Genomic DNA, 14,177 nt, shown 5'->3' with positions numbered 1-14,177 from the left:
GTAGCGTAAATCTCTTGCACTCTCTCTGCGTGTAACCTTTTCAGTTAAACCCATGGTACTTTTTAAAGACTTAAATCACACCGTTTTATCAAGTTGATACAGTCTGGCTGAGCGCTTGGGTTTTGAAGGAGAAACACCTATGTCCTACATTCCAAGGATTAGCAGGTCTCCTGCCAGTCTCTTCCTGAATCTGGGTGTCTGTCACATCCCCATCACATAGAAAACAGTTTAGAGGACCTATACCAGGCCTCAACCCAAAATCGTAGCCCAGCAATAACTGCACAGGGAGCAGCACACAGAGCGTCGCCAGGCAGCACAACTATATATGAAACCTTACCAGGTATGTCAAACTGGGGGCTCAGGTCTGAATTAAATTCAGTCATGACCAGAGCTCTGCCTGGGACAGTAGGCTTTGGTGCCAAGTGCTGGGTAGCTTGTGGCCAGAGCAACAGACAAGGCAGTAAAAGGGCAACTTCTCCTGTGTCAACCAGTGCTAGACTCCTGAAATAAGCAACAGAAGAGAACAGAAGGACTAGAAATCATGTACCCCAATGGATTTACTGGTGTAAATCCCAAACTCTGTTCTAGCATCTTCTCCTTTACCAGATAACCCTGCAACTGCCCTTTTTTTTGTTGTTTTTGTTTGTTGGTTGGTTTTTTTAAAGCAGCCCTTTTGAATCAATGCTTGTTTTTAAGAAGTACAATTTCAGGGGCTCTGCTCTTGGGAGTGCGGTCCAGGCAGAGTGAGAAAATTCAGCTTTTTATGGCTTATTTCTGTATGCACTCACAGAATCACTAATCATGCAGATGTTTTCCTTTGCCCTACAGCCATTCTGAGTGAGCTGCTGCAGAGGGAGAACCGGGTCCTTCACTTCTGGACCCTGAAGAAGCGGAGATTAGATCAGTGCCAACAATATGTTGTCTTTGAGCGCAGTGCCAAGCAGGTAGCGTAAAAACCCCTTTGTCTTTCTGTCCTGGCAGTGTGCAAATATTTCTTGTATGCATGTAATGCCTTTGTGTGGGGTTCCTGTTGCAATCTCAAGTTGTATTTTAAAAGTGTAATGTTTGAAAACATGGCAAATGTAGATTTTTAAAACAATTTAAGAAAATTCCAAAACCCAACAACAAAACTCAGTATTTTTGCCAGGTCAGATGAATTTCTGGATTTGTTCATTTGTCTGAAAATAAATATAAGAGCACACTTGTTTTATTGAGCTATTACTGAATGACAAAACTGCTTTCCCTGCATGCATATTTATCTGTATATAGGTAGAATTCCCTACATTCCTTTTTCTCCTAGGAAACATACAGCACCTTTTGTATCCACTCCCACCTGCTTTGATTACTGTATTATTTTTATGTGTTCCTAGAAAGTGTTTCAGTATACAGAGTATTAAGTCCCAATGGATTTGATATACTTTATTTGGCAGGTTTTTTTGTCAGAGGATTAGTTCTTGAAATACAAAGACTGTTTGTTTTGCTTTTCCTTTGGTTGTTTTTGACATTCACAGGCCTTAGACTGGATCCAAGAAACAGGCGAATATTACCTCTCTACTCACAACTCCACAGGGGAATCAGCAGAAGAAACTCAGGAACTCCTGAAGGAATATGGGGAATTCAGAGTACCTGCAAAGGTAAACAGTGACTTTAATCTAATTATGGCATCTGCCTTAGTCTATATTTATGATCCTGTTTCAATGCCTTAAATCTCTGTAATAATATTCTCTTGATTTTGTATTTTCCTCCTGACGTTCCTAGCCCATAAGATAAATGCCTTTTGAGAACTGTGGTCTTTCATTTTTAGCAAGACACAGGCACAAAAAGGAGACCCTCTTGGTCTGTACTGGTTATGGAGCATTTTTGTTCTGATCAGCAGGAAGAGAAAGTCCATTTGCATACAGAGTTCACAGCAGCCTAATGAGACATACCCTAATTCCATCCTCAAACAATCATACAAGAATGGTATAGAGTAACTAATTGATCTGAACATGTCCAAGGTCATCTTCGATTCCCTGTCTCTTTCTTCTGTCATTACAACTACAATTTGTTTCATTAATTCCAGCTGGGTTGATCACAGGTGATCATTTGTATCATTAGAAATGATCTGCTGATCCCAACAAAATACTTTAAATAAATGGGTTTGTAAACTCCGGGGTGAACTTTTTTTAATACAAAGCTGTATTACCAAGAACCTATTAATTTATATGGAGGAATTCTGAGAAATCTGGTGGGGTTTACAGAGGAATGGTGATTGGATCTGTTTCAGCCAAATTAATTCAAACCATAGGTAATTCACAGACAGTGAATCCACAGGGGTATTAACAGTAACTGATAAGGATCTAAATTGCAAAGTCGGACTGCAGCAAGACCATGGCTTTGGTATTACGTAGCATCATTTCACTGTGTCCTGAAATTGATCTTCCGTAATCCTTAAATTCCTCATTAGGCTTTCCATACTTGCATGGGTTTGATTCACAGGCTTTGTGGTGTTCTTGTCCCCTTCCTTTTTCCTTAGCTTGCATGTTTGTGAAAATGGGAGATAACTAGCAGTGGATGGAAGTTAATTTAATCAGACAGGACCCGTACAACATTCCTTTAACAGTACTCCTGGCCTCTAACCACCCATAATCAGTCTGCCTGAAATCATGTTCCAGTTTATAATTTAATTTTGATCAGAATAATCCTGATTCATCCTGAAGTTTCCAAACTATTTCTACTCTTGATTTAGCCTAGGATTGAGTTTTATACCTTGTTCCTTATTGACAGCTACTGGCTGTTCCTTACACGGACGCATCTAGTCTTGCTCCCTAGGGCTCTAGTAAATCACCTTCCTACTGCTGACCTAGAATATTTTCACTGCCTTGTGCAATCTGGTAAATGCATATCACTCCCAGACTGATGTTGTTCTCAAATTAAGCTGTAATTGAAAGCCTTCCTGATCCCACTAACTTTCTCGCCAAACCAATTGTTTGGAAAGCAAAAACACCGGTAGCTTTTGGGAATGAAACACCCTTTCAATTTAACAGGAAGTCAGATTTTTACTTCTCCATACCTAGCCTTGCTTAAGTACTCAATTAATTTGTTAGGATGACCTCTGATTCAGCTGTTAATTTATTTTGCTGGTGACATTTCTTGAATTTAGTTTTGTGTTTGAAATCTGATAGATGTTTTCTGGTCTGACATGCATTTGTCCATTTGTGACCAGACTGGTGATAACATCAAGTACCTGATAGCATGCCTCGCTTCAGGCAGAGTGGAAAGTTCTCCCCATCTCTGAAAAGGAGCTTGCCAGTACCTCTGGGGATACGACTGATTCTTCTTTTGCTTTTGAGGATTAACATGTGCATTACAGCTGGAGTGCCATCTGTACAGTTGATATCTCAGTTTTTATAAGCATTTTGTACTTGAGTTGGCTCAAATGTAGGGTCCAGGCACTTTCAGTTCCTAGGATAGATTTGGAATCTAAGCTAAAATTTGTAACTAGCTCTTTTGTGCCAGATTTGCACAAAGTTCCTCAACATGAAAAGCCATAGTAACTAAGGGGCAGTCAGAGCCCAAGAGGAATAGAAAAGACCTCTGGAAGGTTCGGGGTCTCAGTGTATGTTTTGGAGTTCAAGCATCTTTTAGTTTATAGTGCTCTAACTGGAACTAAATTACTGACGGGGGATTTTATAGTAGACCAGGAATTTGGATTTAAATTCTGTTTGTTTCTGAAACAGAGTAGTAATGGCTCAGACTCACTTCCTGGACTGATATGTGGCGTATTAATGACCTGCCTACACAGGTCTGCAGAACCGCCTAGGTATAGATTCAGAGTAACCTGGTGTATTTTATGAGGTGTGATTTTTAAATCCTGTCTTCTACTCAAAGGCTCACAAAAAATAAGTTTTTGGTTATGGGAAGGAGGCATGTCTAACTTCCAACATGTTTTCCTTATGTGTTTGTGTGTGTGTGGTTTCAAAAACTTGACTTTTTCTATCTCCTGCAGCTTCATAAGTGTCCTTATAAAAATGTCATTCCTTTCATGTTTTACTGGGCAAAGTTTAAAGCATCTGATTCTGTATAAGATGAAGTACAGGCACTCTTTAATGATGTATAAAAAATTGTGAGCTGCTTCTGACTGCTGTGTGAATTAAAAACAAAGGAAATAATAGTAATGCAACATAACCAAGGACCATATTTTGGGCAGCAAACAAAGGAGAAAGTGAAGCTCCTCATCCAGCTGGCTGACAGCTTTGTAGAAAAAGGACATATACACGCCACTGAAATTAGGAAGTGGGTCACCACCGTTGACAAATGCTACCGTGACTTCTCTCTCAGGATGGGGAAATACCGCTACTCCCTGGAAAAAGCCCTTGGAATCAATACAGAGGTACTGTAAGTCCATGTCCTGCTGGGGTTTTATACTAAAGCCGAAAGTCACAGAGGGAAGTGAAGGCTATAGTATGAATGCTGCAGGTTATCATGTGTCCATTAGAAACACTTAAAACCTAGCCAACCTACCTAGCCAAGTTCAGAACTGTTTCTGAAGAGAAAAAGGTTTTTTTTGTGGCAGATCAGTGATAGGAGGAGGAGATAGATGAAGATCAGAAAGACTTTCTAAACAAATGTTTGCACCATACTCCAGGAGACCATACAGCTACTGAGAATGAGGGGAAAACACATTATTTGAATAAAAGTCTGTGTTAACTTTAGCATAAGCCATAAATCCTGCTCCCACACCATTATTTTGAATCAAACTCAGGTTTTGACTGTAAGTTTCCATTCTCTCATCCTTTAACTAACCAAAAAATTGATCCCCAACCTCATCTCTGAGCTCTTTTAGGTGAAATAGAGCAACACAAGAGAAACAAAAATTAGAACCTCCTGCTATTCCCTGGCCACAGTATTAAGGGGGAGGGCCAGAAGCAGAAACCCTTAAAAACATTTCAGTCAACCATCCTTTGAAATTAAGTATCAAAGACAGAGGAATAAATTCCTTCACTTACACCCTCAATATACCTTAAATGTCCTGTTCCTTGTTAGGTCTCTGGTTTACATGAAGTTACTAACCGCAGTCTGGAAAGGTATTTCCATGGCAGAAGGCCATTGAAAGTTGGGATTGTCTCTGCATAGTGCCCTACTTTATCAGACTATTTATGAAGTCCCATACTAGGCAACTAATTTAGATGTGAAGGAGCAAGGTAAAATTCAGGCGTTTGTCGTCAATACCTATTTCTAGATAGGAGTAACAGTGAAGACTATAATAAATCTCATAGTTGGCATTTTTTTAAGATTTCTCTCTCACTTTCTCACGTTCTCCCTTCTCACTGTAGTTGTTCTAAATCTCTTTTGAATTTCCTTCTTTCTGACTTTGGTATCTTCATCTTACTTTTGTCCCTTCTTATCCATTTGATCTCATTAACATGCTGCATTTTGCACAACAGGAGGGTTACAATTAATTTAAAATCTGTACTGTCACTTTTTCTAGGATAACAAGGACCTAGAACTAGACATTATTCCAGCAAGTCTTTCAGACCGGGAGGTAAAGCTGCGAGATGCAAATCATGAAGTCAATGAAGAAAAAAGAAAGTCGGCCAGAAAGAAAGAGTATGTCCCCAAACGCTCACAGTCTGCCATGACATGTTATCTAAGAGTGATTCTATAATATTTGCATGACCAGAACTGACTGACAGTCCTATAACTCCTTCCAGCTTCAGAGCTACTGAGATAAGTCTACAGGTGTAGGGCAGAAGTTGTGACTGGTAGGCTAGAGAATTTCAGAACATACAGGTTGAATTTATTTTTTTTTAATCAGAACTTACTTTTGGAAAGGGAAAGGAGTGAGTCAAGCACTTTGATTAGACCTTGATGGCATGGAGATACTCATTGTCATGATTTCTTTCTGGCTGTATGTGAAAACTAAAATGAACAGAAAAAATGAAAAGCATCTGTATATGTCTAGGTATCATCTAAACTCCAATGACATCCAGAGGAGTTAACTGGGTTTCAGTGACACAAGATTTCACTTGAAGTTTAGGTTCATATTTCAGTGGGTGTCGAACTGAGACAACTAGAAATATTTCATACTAGAGGAAAGATTTGGAAAGTGTTTGTTGCACTTAAATCTAGAAACAGCCTAATTTCATAGTATTTTGTCTTAATTTTTGTGCGAGAATATTCTGGAAAGCATTTGTATGTACGATCCTTCTCAGCCCTCTGAAATTGTCACTACCGTGCATAACCTTGATAAGAAACAGTTCTACTTTAGGGAACAGTGGTTACACTTGGTCTGCCTGTGGCACATTTTCGAAACATTGGGCATTTCACCTTTAAGATGCCCAGCCTCAGGCACTACAGATGTGGTTGTTGGGCTTCCCAGCATTCTGGATTTTCTCCAGTTGGATACCAAGCTGTTGAAGCCTCTTCAAAGTAGTGGTGTCTCCCAAATCCATCTGTGTTGCCACTGAAGTTCCAGTTTCAGGGTGGCTTACTGCTGACTGTTAGTGAAGACGCAAGTGTTGTCGGTGAATCTCAAGTCCTTACTCCTGGGGAAAAAAAAATTCTGAGAATCAGTTGACTGTTAAGGATGGGCATGTAGATAGTAAATCACACCTCAGGGTTGCAGAAATACAACTTAATAGAATTTTATGCAGAAAACATATTTAGAAAATAACCCTACAAGGGACTAGAGTATGAAGTGGTATTTCATTCATGGAGCTGAAAGGTGCAAAGTGAGGCAGCTGAAGTCTTAGAGTAGAAGTACACTGATTCATTAAGACAACAGAAGGATGTTTTGTTTCCTGTTCATTGTACAAATGCCTACAATGTCCAAAACACCTGAAATTCTTTTTTCAGGTTCATTATGGCTGAGCTGCTTCAGACGGAAAAAGCTTATGTCAGGGACTTACATGAATGTTTAGAGGTAAGTTATGGCCCAGGAATTCTCCAGTATTTTCAGCAAAGACATGGTATCCTTTGCCGTGGTGATGTTCACTGTACTGCAGAGGCTGACCTTGACAAGAGTCTGTGTGAGGGTACGGCCATCGGTGGCTAGCCACAGAGCTATGTCCTGCTGGTGGTGGGAGCTGGGTGGGCAGCAGAGGGAGCTTGTCTCCCGCTGGCAGAACCGTGCCCTGTGCTCCCCACGCTGGGCTGTAAATGCCTGCACCTCCAGGGATACCTGAGTGTGCCTTTATTGACAAAGCTGTGCTGAGCCCTGCAGAGTGAGAGCAATGTCCTGGGACTCAGTAAAGAGCAATATATTTACACGTTGACCTGAAATTTGTTGGTTTCTAGTCTTTTTTGAATCATGGAGCTTTTTCTTAAGAACTCAAATCTATTCCTTTGGATCATCTCATGCTACAGAAAGAGCTGGATTTGCACTGTCAAATACCTTGCCTAGCTCTACAGCAGGCTGTTCCTGAAGGGGACTGTGATATTCAGGGCAAAAAGCAGAATGTACTTCAGTGAAATCTGTCAGCTTTCACATTCCTGCAGTTTGAAAGAGATTTTTATGTATCTAATGCTACTGAAGTGGCAAATCAGCTTATCTTTCAACTGTTTCTGCCTGCAGTTTTTGGACACCATCAGTTGGACAGCAAAGACAGGTGTTGTTGGCATGTTTCTGCTTTTTCCTCAGACAACTTCTGAGTGTCAGCACTTTGAATTTCTCTGGAGAGCTTTCTGTGACACTGGAACTTTTTTTTTTTTTTAGCTTGTTTGTTTAATCTCAAAGTACATAGTTCCCTTGTCAGCCTGTGCCTTTGGCAGTAAAACAGGGAGATCTATTCTTTTTCACTGCATCTATTCACAAAGCTAAGAATTGCTGGTGTCTTCCAGACTTACCTTTGGGAAATGACAAGTGGAGTGGAAGAAATACCCGCTGGGATCCTTAATAAGGAACACATCATCTTTGGCAATATTCAGGAGATATATGACTTTCATAACAAGTAGGTTTTCCTCACAGTTCTGTTAGTGTTTACTGACTAAAGAAACCAAAGGCATGTGTATACCTATACACCTACGTGGTGTCTGCAGTGAATACCTACAGTACAATGCATGCAAGAGTATAAAGTAATTGATACAGATTTGCAAAATAATGTTTGATTTCTTGTTTTGTTTCCTTTACAAAAATGAATTGCATCTTAGTTTTAACTTCACCTTCGGCTGATTAACAATGTTAAAGTCATATTATACGAATGTTTTGTGGTCCTTATACATGCTTTCCATCTCACAGCACTAGATCTAGTCCGGAAGCGTGCCTGTCAAAAGTATGATCTCTTGGAAAACAGGAGGGGAAAAAAAAGAATGGTTGACATGAGCTGGCTTAATAAGTAGCTTTCCTGCCACTTCTTGGAGACTCTCTGAACTTAATCTGTAACTAACAGTACTCCCTTTTATCAAGATGAGACTGTGTATCGGATCAGCTTAGAGGGCATCGTTTCCCTGCCGTAATGTGAATGCAATAGCAGTTATAAACTTAACTTTTAGGGATGCTGAATCCCACAAGTTCAGTCTGAATTTCAAAGTCTGTCTTCAAGTTACACATCAAAACCAAAGCAGTTTAAAAAACAAATCAGAAAACCCTTCCCTGTTGAAGTTCTGGGAGACTTTCAGTGCTTCAGCCAGATAAATGTGCCATCATATACACATAAATATGGTCATCACATACACATAATATGGTTCAGCAGAGGCTGCCATATGCACGCTTTCGTGCAAGCAGCTTCAAGGCATATCAGGATAGTAGATTCAAACTACATATTGCATTAAAAAGGCCTTTAAGTAATAGATGAATTGAGTTCCAGCCCACAAGAATTGCCCTATCATATAGGTAATTATTCTTCTCCCATTTAAAATTATATTAGGATCACCCAATTGCCTCCCTACTTCCCCTCTCTTTGGGGTGCTGTATCTTCTTTTTAGTGACCCTGACTGGTGCCATCTGATTACTCTCCTTTTTGACTTTCCCTTGCTCCCAGCTAACGCTCAGTCATGCCCCTCAGCTCCCTGCTGCTGTCATTTGTCCTTTCTCTGACCCATCCTCCTCCAGCCTGCTGCTTCTGCATAATCCTTTTCCCACTAAAACTTCTAGTAACACTAAAATAAATTGCCCACCCCTTGCCTCCACCAGCATCCTCCACAATCTTCTCCTTTGACTGGTGATGTTAAGGCATCCCCCAGCCTGATTCAGGGCTGGGGAAAACAGCACATTCAGTTGCTTCTCCTTCTGCAACTTCTGTTTCATGTTCTTCTTTCCACCCAGGCATTGCACAGGGCTCTATCTGCAAATGGAGATGTCACTCATAGTACAAGGTGTTGGGAGAGAGTTGATTACAAAATCTGTATTTTGGGAGTTTACTACTTACCTATGAAGTATCAAGCTTATTTAAATTGTTGTCCTTTGCCCAGTGTGCTGAGTTTGGTGATGGAAAGCTGTCAGCTTTGGGCTTCTCTTTTTGCTCTTCCTCTGGACCACTGCACAAGATCTTTTTGAAGATTCATGATCTGGTTCTTGAATATAACTTTGCAGTCCTGAATACACTGACCCCCGACTAGAGATTGCTACCTTTTCCTTTCTAGTTGAGTCAGGCATGACTGTGCTTAAAAACCAAGGCATACCTTGGCAAGGACACACTTTTTCCACTGGCAGGGCACTTGATTAGCCCTGTAATCAAGATACAAGTATTGATCATTAGCACTGATTAACTCATTGGTCATTCTGCTTCTCCTGGATATTTGACTGTAACTAATTACATCGGTGTCTTCTTTTTTCAGCATTTTTCTGAAAGAACTAGAGAAATATGAACAACTGCCTGAGGATGTGGGCCACTGCTTCGTCACCTGGGTAATGACGCTTCTTCTTTTCATTGTTTATTCAAATTAATTCCTCCAGCACAGACGGAAACAAGCTGGGAATTGCTGCAAGGTTTACGTCCTTAGTGATAAGTGAGGTTAGGAGCTAATTTGGAACTATGACTGCTTTGTCCTTCACCTCTCCCAGGGTGAAAGGTTGCCTCCTTTAATTCTTCTCCTGAGCAGCAGTGTGAAGGCTTTCCAGAGCCTCTCTCCTTGTCCTGCACTGACCAGCACAGCTTTTACCTCTGCTAGTTCCTGTTTAACAGGACTTTGTCAAACCAAACCTGTATTTAGGCGTGACATTCATTTCTTTGCAAAGGGCCCTGGGAGGGGGCTGACATTTAAACTAACATTTAAAATCCTAATATACCCTCCTTAGAGAATTTTAGTCATGCCATGAGACCTCTGCAAAGGCATGAACAACATATTTTATCAACATTTTTCTTCAGAAATTAGTGTCAAATTGCTAAGCCATGGTGCTCTCTCATTCCATTACCCAATGCCAGGATAATTTCCAACAGGACTTTGAAATCTTGATGTTAAGAGTTTTCATGGGCATAGGAGGCTCCAGGAACTGGCTACAGTAATTGATTTGTATGAAAGCTGTTCTCTTTTCAAAATACTTAGCACACAAGTCAGCCATCATCATGTTTTCTCTGATAGTTTTATTCATATTTCAAAGCTGGGAATTAATATTTTAAAAGTCATTATGGAGTATTTTCACTTACCAAAAAAAAAGAGGATGTTTGGATTATTTCAAATGGGCTTTTAATTTAAAAACGTGACACAAATATTGATGAAATGGCTTCAGAAATATTGTTTACAAAGAAGAGGTTACATATTTATGAAAGATGGATGCATTTGTGTATCGTTCTGTGCAAAATCTTCATGGTACTTTTAAGATACTACCACATTATCTCAGCAATAATACATGTCCAGAGCTGTGTGTATGGTTACAGACATAGATACAAAGCTGCCTGTCCAATTGCAGGGTCCTGTTATTCAGATACCTGGTATCCTCCTCTTCTATTTGCCTGCCTCTCCCTGAGAACAGAGTTCAGTAATAAGAAACTGCTCTAACGCAGGAGTGCACAGATGCTTTTAATTTCCTCTTAAAAATAAATAAATTAGGAAATGAAATGCAAAACACTCCTAGCACAACATAAAGTTTGAGCCATTAATGTCTGAACCAAAGTAGGAAAGGCAAGTTTGGGCCAGGCATCACAAATCTGAGCCAGTCTCAAGTCAAAAATTTTGGCTCAAGCCAGCTTAAGCTAGGTGAGTCTTTTGCCCAGAGTTTCTACACTGGCTTTATCTGCAAGTAGGTGATAGAGCCAATATTTCATGACTGGGGTTTGAGACCTGCAGGCTTTTGGATACAATCTGTGTAACGTCATTACAGCTCTTAGAAATTATTTTATAGCTGGATTAAAGTTTTGGGCCTTCCCTCTGTGACACTTGTTAAAGAAAGCCTTCCATAGCTGTTACACGGTGCACCCCTCAGAACTGCTCAGGTAAGGTATGAACTGTCTATAAGTCTTCTGTTCTTAATTTGCAATTCTTATGTTGCTTTGAGAGGTGGGGGTTTATCACCTGTATTTATCCTGGTGAGTCTTAACGAAAGACTGTGCAAGCAGAGAAATAGCTTATCTTGCTTTTCCCTTGATGTTTGTTTTCACAGGCAGATAAATTTCAGATGTATGTCACCTACTGCAAAAACAAACCTGACTCCAGCCAGCTCATCCTGGAACATGCTGGGACTTTCTTTGATGTAAGCAGCCATTGCCATTTTCCTTCAGCACGCATAGTGCAGTTGAAACCCCTCCTCTTTACATCTGAGCAACGGGTTCCTTTTTGTGTTTTGGCATTTGGGTTTTTCATTCCACTGCAGATATCACATGCTGTGAAAACTGATAGGTTGTGGTGTGATGTGTGATCTTCATCAGTGTGGCAAGTCATTTTTAATGGAGACACGCATTGTTATGGGAACCTTTGTGCATTTTTCAGACCCAATCCTTTCTAAAGACCTGGTTTAGATGTACTCTCTACCTCTGGGTTTAGTGGTAAAGTGAAAAGTAGATCCCATTATATTTTTGACCTGAAATCCCTAAGTCCAAAACAAGATCCTGTCCTCCTGTTCTGCAAATTTTATCCACCCTATTAAACATTTGCTTCATCATGCTAGTAAGGGACTCCATTGACTGCAATTACACTATTTCCCTTACAAGCACTACACCTGGTGATAGACATTTGCAGGCTCCAAACCCAGTTTTGTAGGCTGAGAAAAATCGTTAAGGTTTTTGAGTACTTTTAAACTAAGCTTTCCCTCTGATTTTTGGAACCTCATCCATTTTGCCATGCTTGTCTGCTAGCTTATAGCTCTAATTAGTTGCCTTTCTGAAAAAATGCTAAGACCTCTTTTTCAAAGCATTGAAAATCTTTTTACAAATGTAACCACTCAGCAGGATCCAACCTGCCTGACATGAATCGGCTCCTCTGGGTTTCTTAGGTGCCAATGGTTATAGCATTTCAATTAAACTCAACACTGAAAGTTCTCACATGAGCCAGAAGAAAAGTGATGAACACCTTTTTCTTTTGCCTTGTTAGCAAGTGATCTAAAAGTAGAATTGAACTGAAAGGGATTTTCCAGGAGGTGGCGCTTGAGCCTGTTGAATGGTTTGTACTGGTTGGTGACTCGTGGAGGGTTTGAGCCGTCTTAGGTGTCTTATCAGTGTTGTTCGCACAGGTTAAAAGCGTTTCCTCTGCTAAGCTTTTCCACTCCAGCTCTGTATTATGGGCTAGAAATCTGCCTGATGTTGCTTAATAGAGAATATTCATGTGTCATCATCTGCTGTTTTGCAAGGGGAGATGTTTTCCTTCTGTTGGTGGGAACTGTGCTGGGCTACCCAGTGATGCCGGTGCAAAAGGAGAAAGCTGGCTATCCCCCCAAAAAAATCCTCTAGGAGTCACTCAATCTGACTAAGGTAGTGTGAAGTACCTGTAGATCCTTCTTATCTTGATCTTGGAGTGGCAGTGGTTAAGTGGCAGGACAGGGGACAGTCTGGTCCAAGGAATACGGAGGAAATGGCTGGTTCTTTTCTTCTAGGAAGAACCTGGAATTTCCCAAAACACCCTGATGAAGTTATCTAGAATAACACTCCTTAGAAGCCTGCTTGAAGATCACAAGCATACAACCCCTTAAGTTGCATAAACCGTCATAGAATGTCACTTTGAGATGAAAAGTAGTCCCAGTAATCTGTCTGAACCCTTCAAGTCCATGGAAGATTTGCAGCTTCAAGGCTCATTGAAAGGGCTTCAGATGGTGGAAATCAGCATATTATTGAGGCAATAGAGTTTATTTTAGTGTCTGTTATTTAAGTGAGCTTTGGTCTTCAGCACAAAGACAAAGTTTGGTTCAGTCATCTATAGATGCTATTTTGCTTCTGCTATTTTGAATATTTTTTTCCTTTAAATCTTGGAAAAGATCAGTTGTTATATTCAAGAAGCCACAGAGCACCTTTAATTTGCATGACCAGCATTTACAGAGTGGAGCATAGTAAAGCTCATCGACTTTGGTAGTGTTGCAGAGCATTGTGTTTCTGCATGGATGATGTTTCTTGGACAGTTTCTCTGCTGAGATGGGCAGAGGTGCAAGCAGAGTCTCAGTTTCTCCTTAGTAATATTTTTTTCCGAAATTTCTCACGAAAGATTTGTGTCATGCATTACAAAACCTAAATGTTTCATGAGGTTTTTAGTGCTGAATCGGTCTACTCAGCAAGCCATTGGTCTGTACACCCAGTTCAGGATGCAGTTTGTTCTACTAAACAACTGCACACAATTACATGACTTATCTTATGAATCTCTCTAGACATTTTATACAAAATCTGGGCACTTTATCACTGCTTCATGGTAAATTCAGCAATTCTTACGGTATGAAATTGTATTCAAGTATTCCTGTCTCCATGTTGTCCATGGAGGATGCTGTGAGGGTCCTGTGCTGCCCTACACAGAGGATATTTTTGGTGTTTTTCTGGGATTCTGTCTTTGCATGTAAGACTACACATTGATCCTGTTCTGCAGCTCATCTGGTTTGCAACACACAACTGCCAGCACACAGTGCCTGTCAGATACCTTAATTTCTTCCAGACCCTTGGGACACTTTTCCACCCAAGGAATAACTAAAGTTGTGTCTAATGGTAAGCCATGGTGCACTATAACGTGAACCAAGCTTGCTTTAAACAAGAAGCAGGGCAAAGCAGAGAGCACAGAGCCCTGTGGCTAGCTTGCTTCTGAAACCTGCCAGCTGCTTCAAAGCTAGCTCAGATATCTCTCTGCTTCAC

General features: G+C 40.5%; 1 protein-coding gene across 12 annotated transcripts in view; it reads left to right on the top strand.

Moving 5' to 3' along the window:
- The window catches only part of KALRN (kalirin RhoGEF kinase), a 534,671-nt gene that overhangs the window by 371,243 nt on the left and 149,251 nt on the right, over positions 1–14,177 (top strand). For all 12 annotated transcript variants that reach the window (XR_012044472.1, XR_012044473.1, XM_072875252.1 and 9 more), the window contains 8 exons: positions 829–944; positions 1,512–1,634; positions 4,190–4,372; positions 5,471–5,589; positions 6,838–6,904; positions 7,822–7,931; positions 9,757–9,826; positions 11,519–11,608. Coding sequence is in view for 10 of the 12 variants with exons in the window: in XM_072875252.1 (XP_072731353.1) it covers positions 829–944; positions 1,512–1,634; positions 4,190–4,372; positions 5,471–5,589; positions 6,838–6,904; positions 7,822–7,931; positions 9,757–9,826; positions 11,519–11,608 (878 nt within the window). In the remaining 2 variants the exon portion in view is untranslated. The remainder of the gene's footprint in view (positions 1–828; positions 945–1,511; positions 1,635–4,189; positions 4,373–5,470; positions 5,590–6,837; positions 6,905–7,821; positions 7,932–9,756; positions 9,827–11,518; positions 11,609–14,177) is intronic.

Source organism: Ciconia boyciana, chromosome 10 (assembly GCF_034638445.1).
Source record: "Ciconia boyciana chromosome 10, ASM3463844v1, whole genome shotgun sequence".
Lineage (NCBI taxonomy): Eukaryota > Metazoa > Chordata > Aves > Ciconiiformes > Ciconiidae > Ciconia > Ciconia boyciana.
Note: the sequence above shows the minus strand (reverse complement) of the source record. Positions and strands in the feature narration are given on the sequence as shown.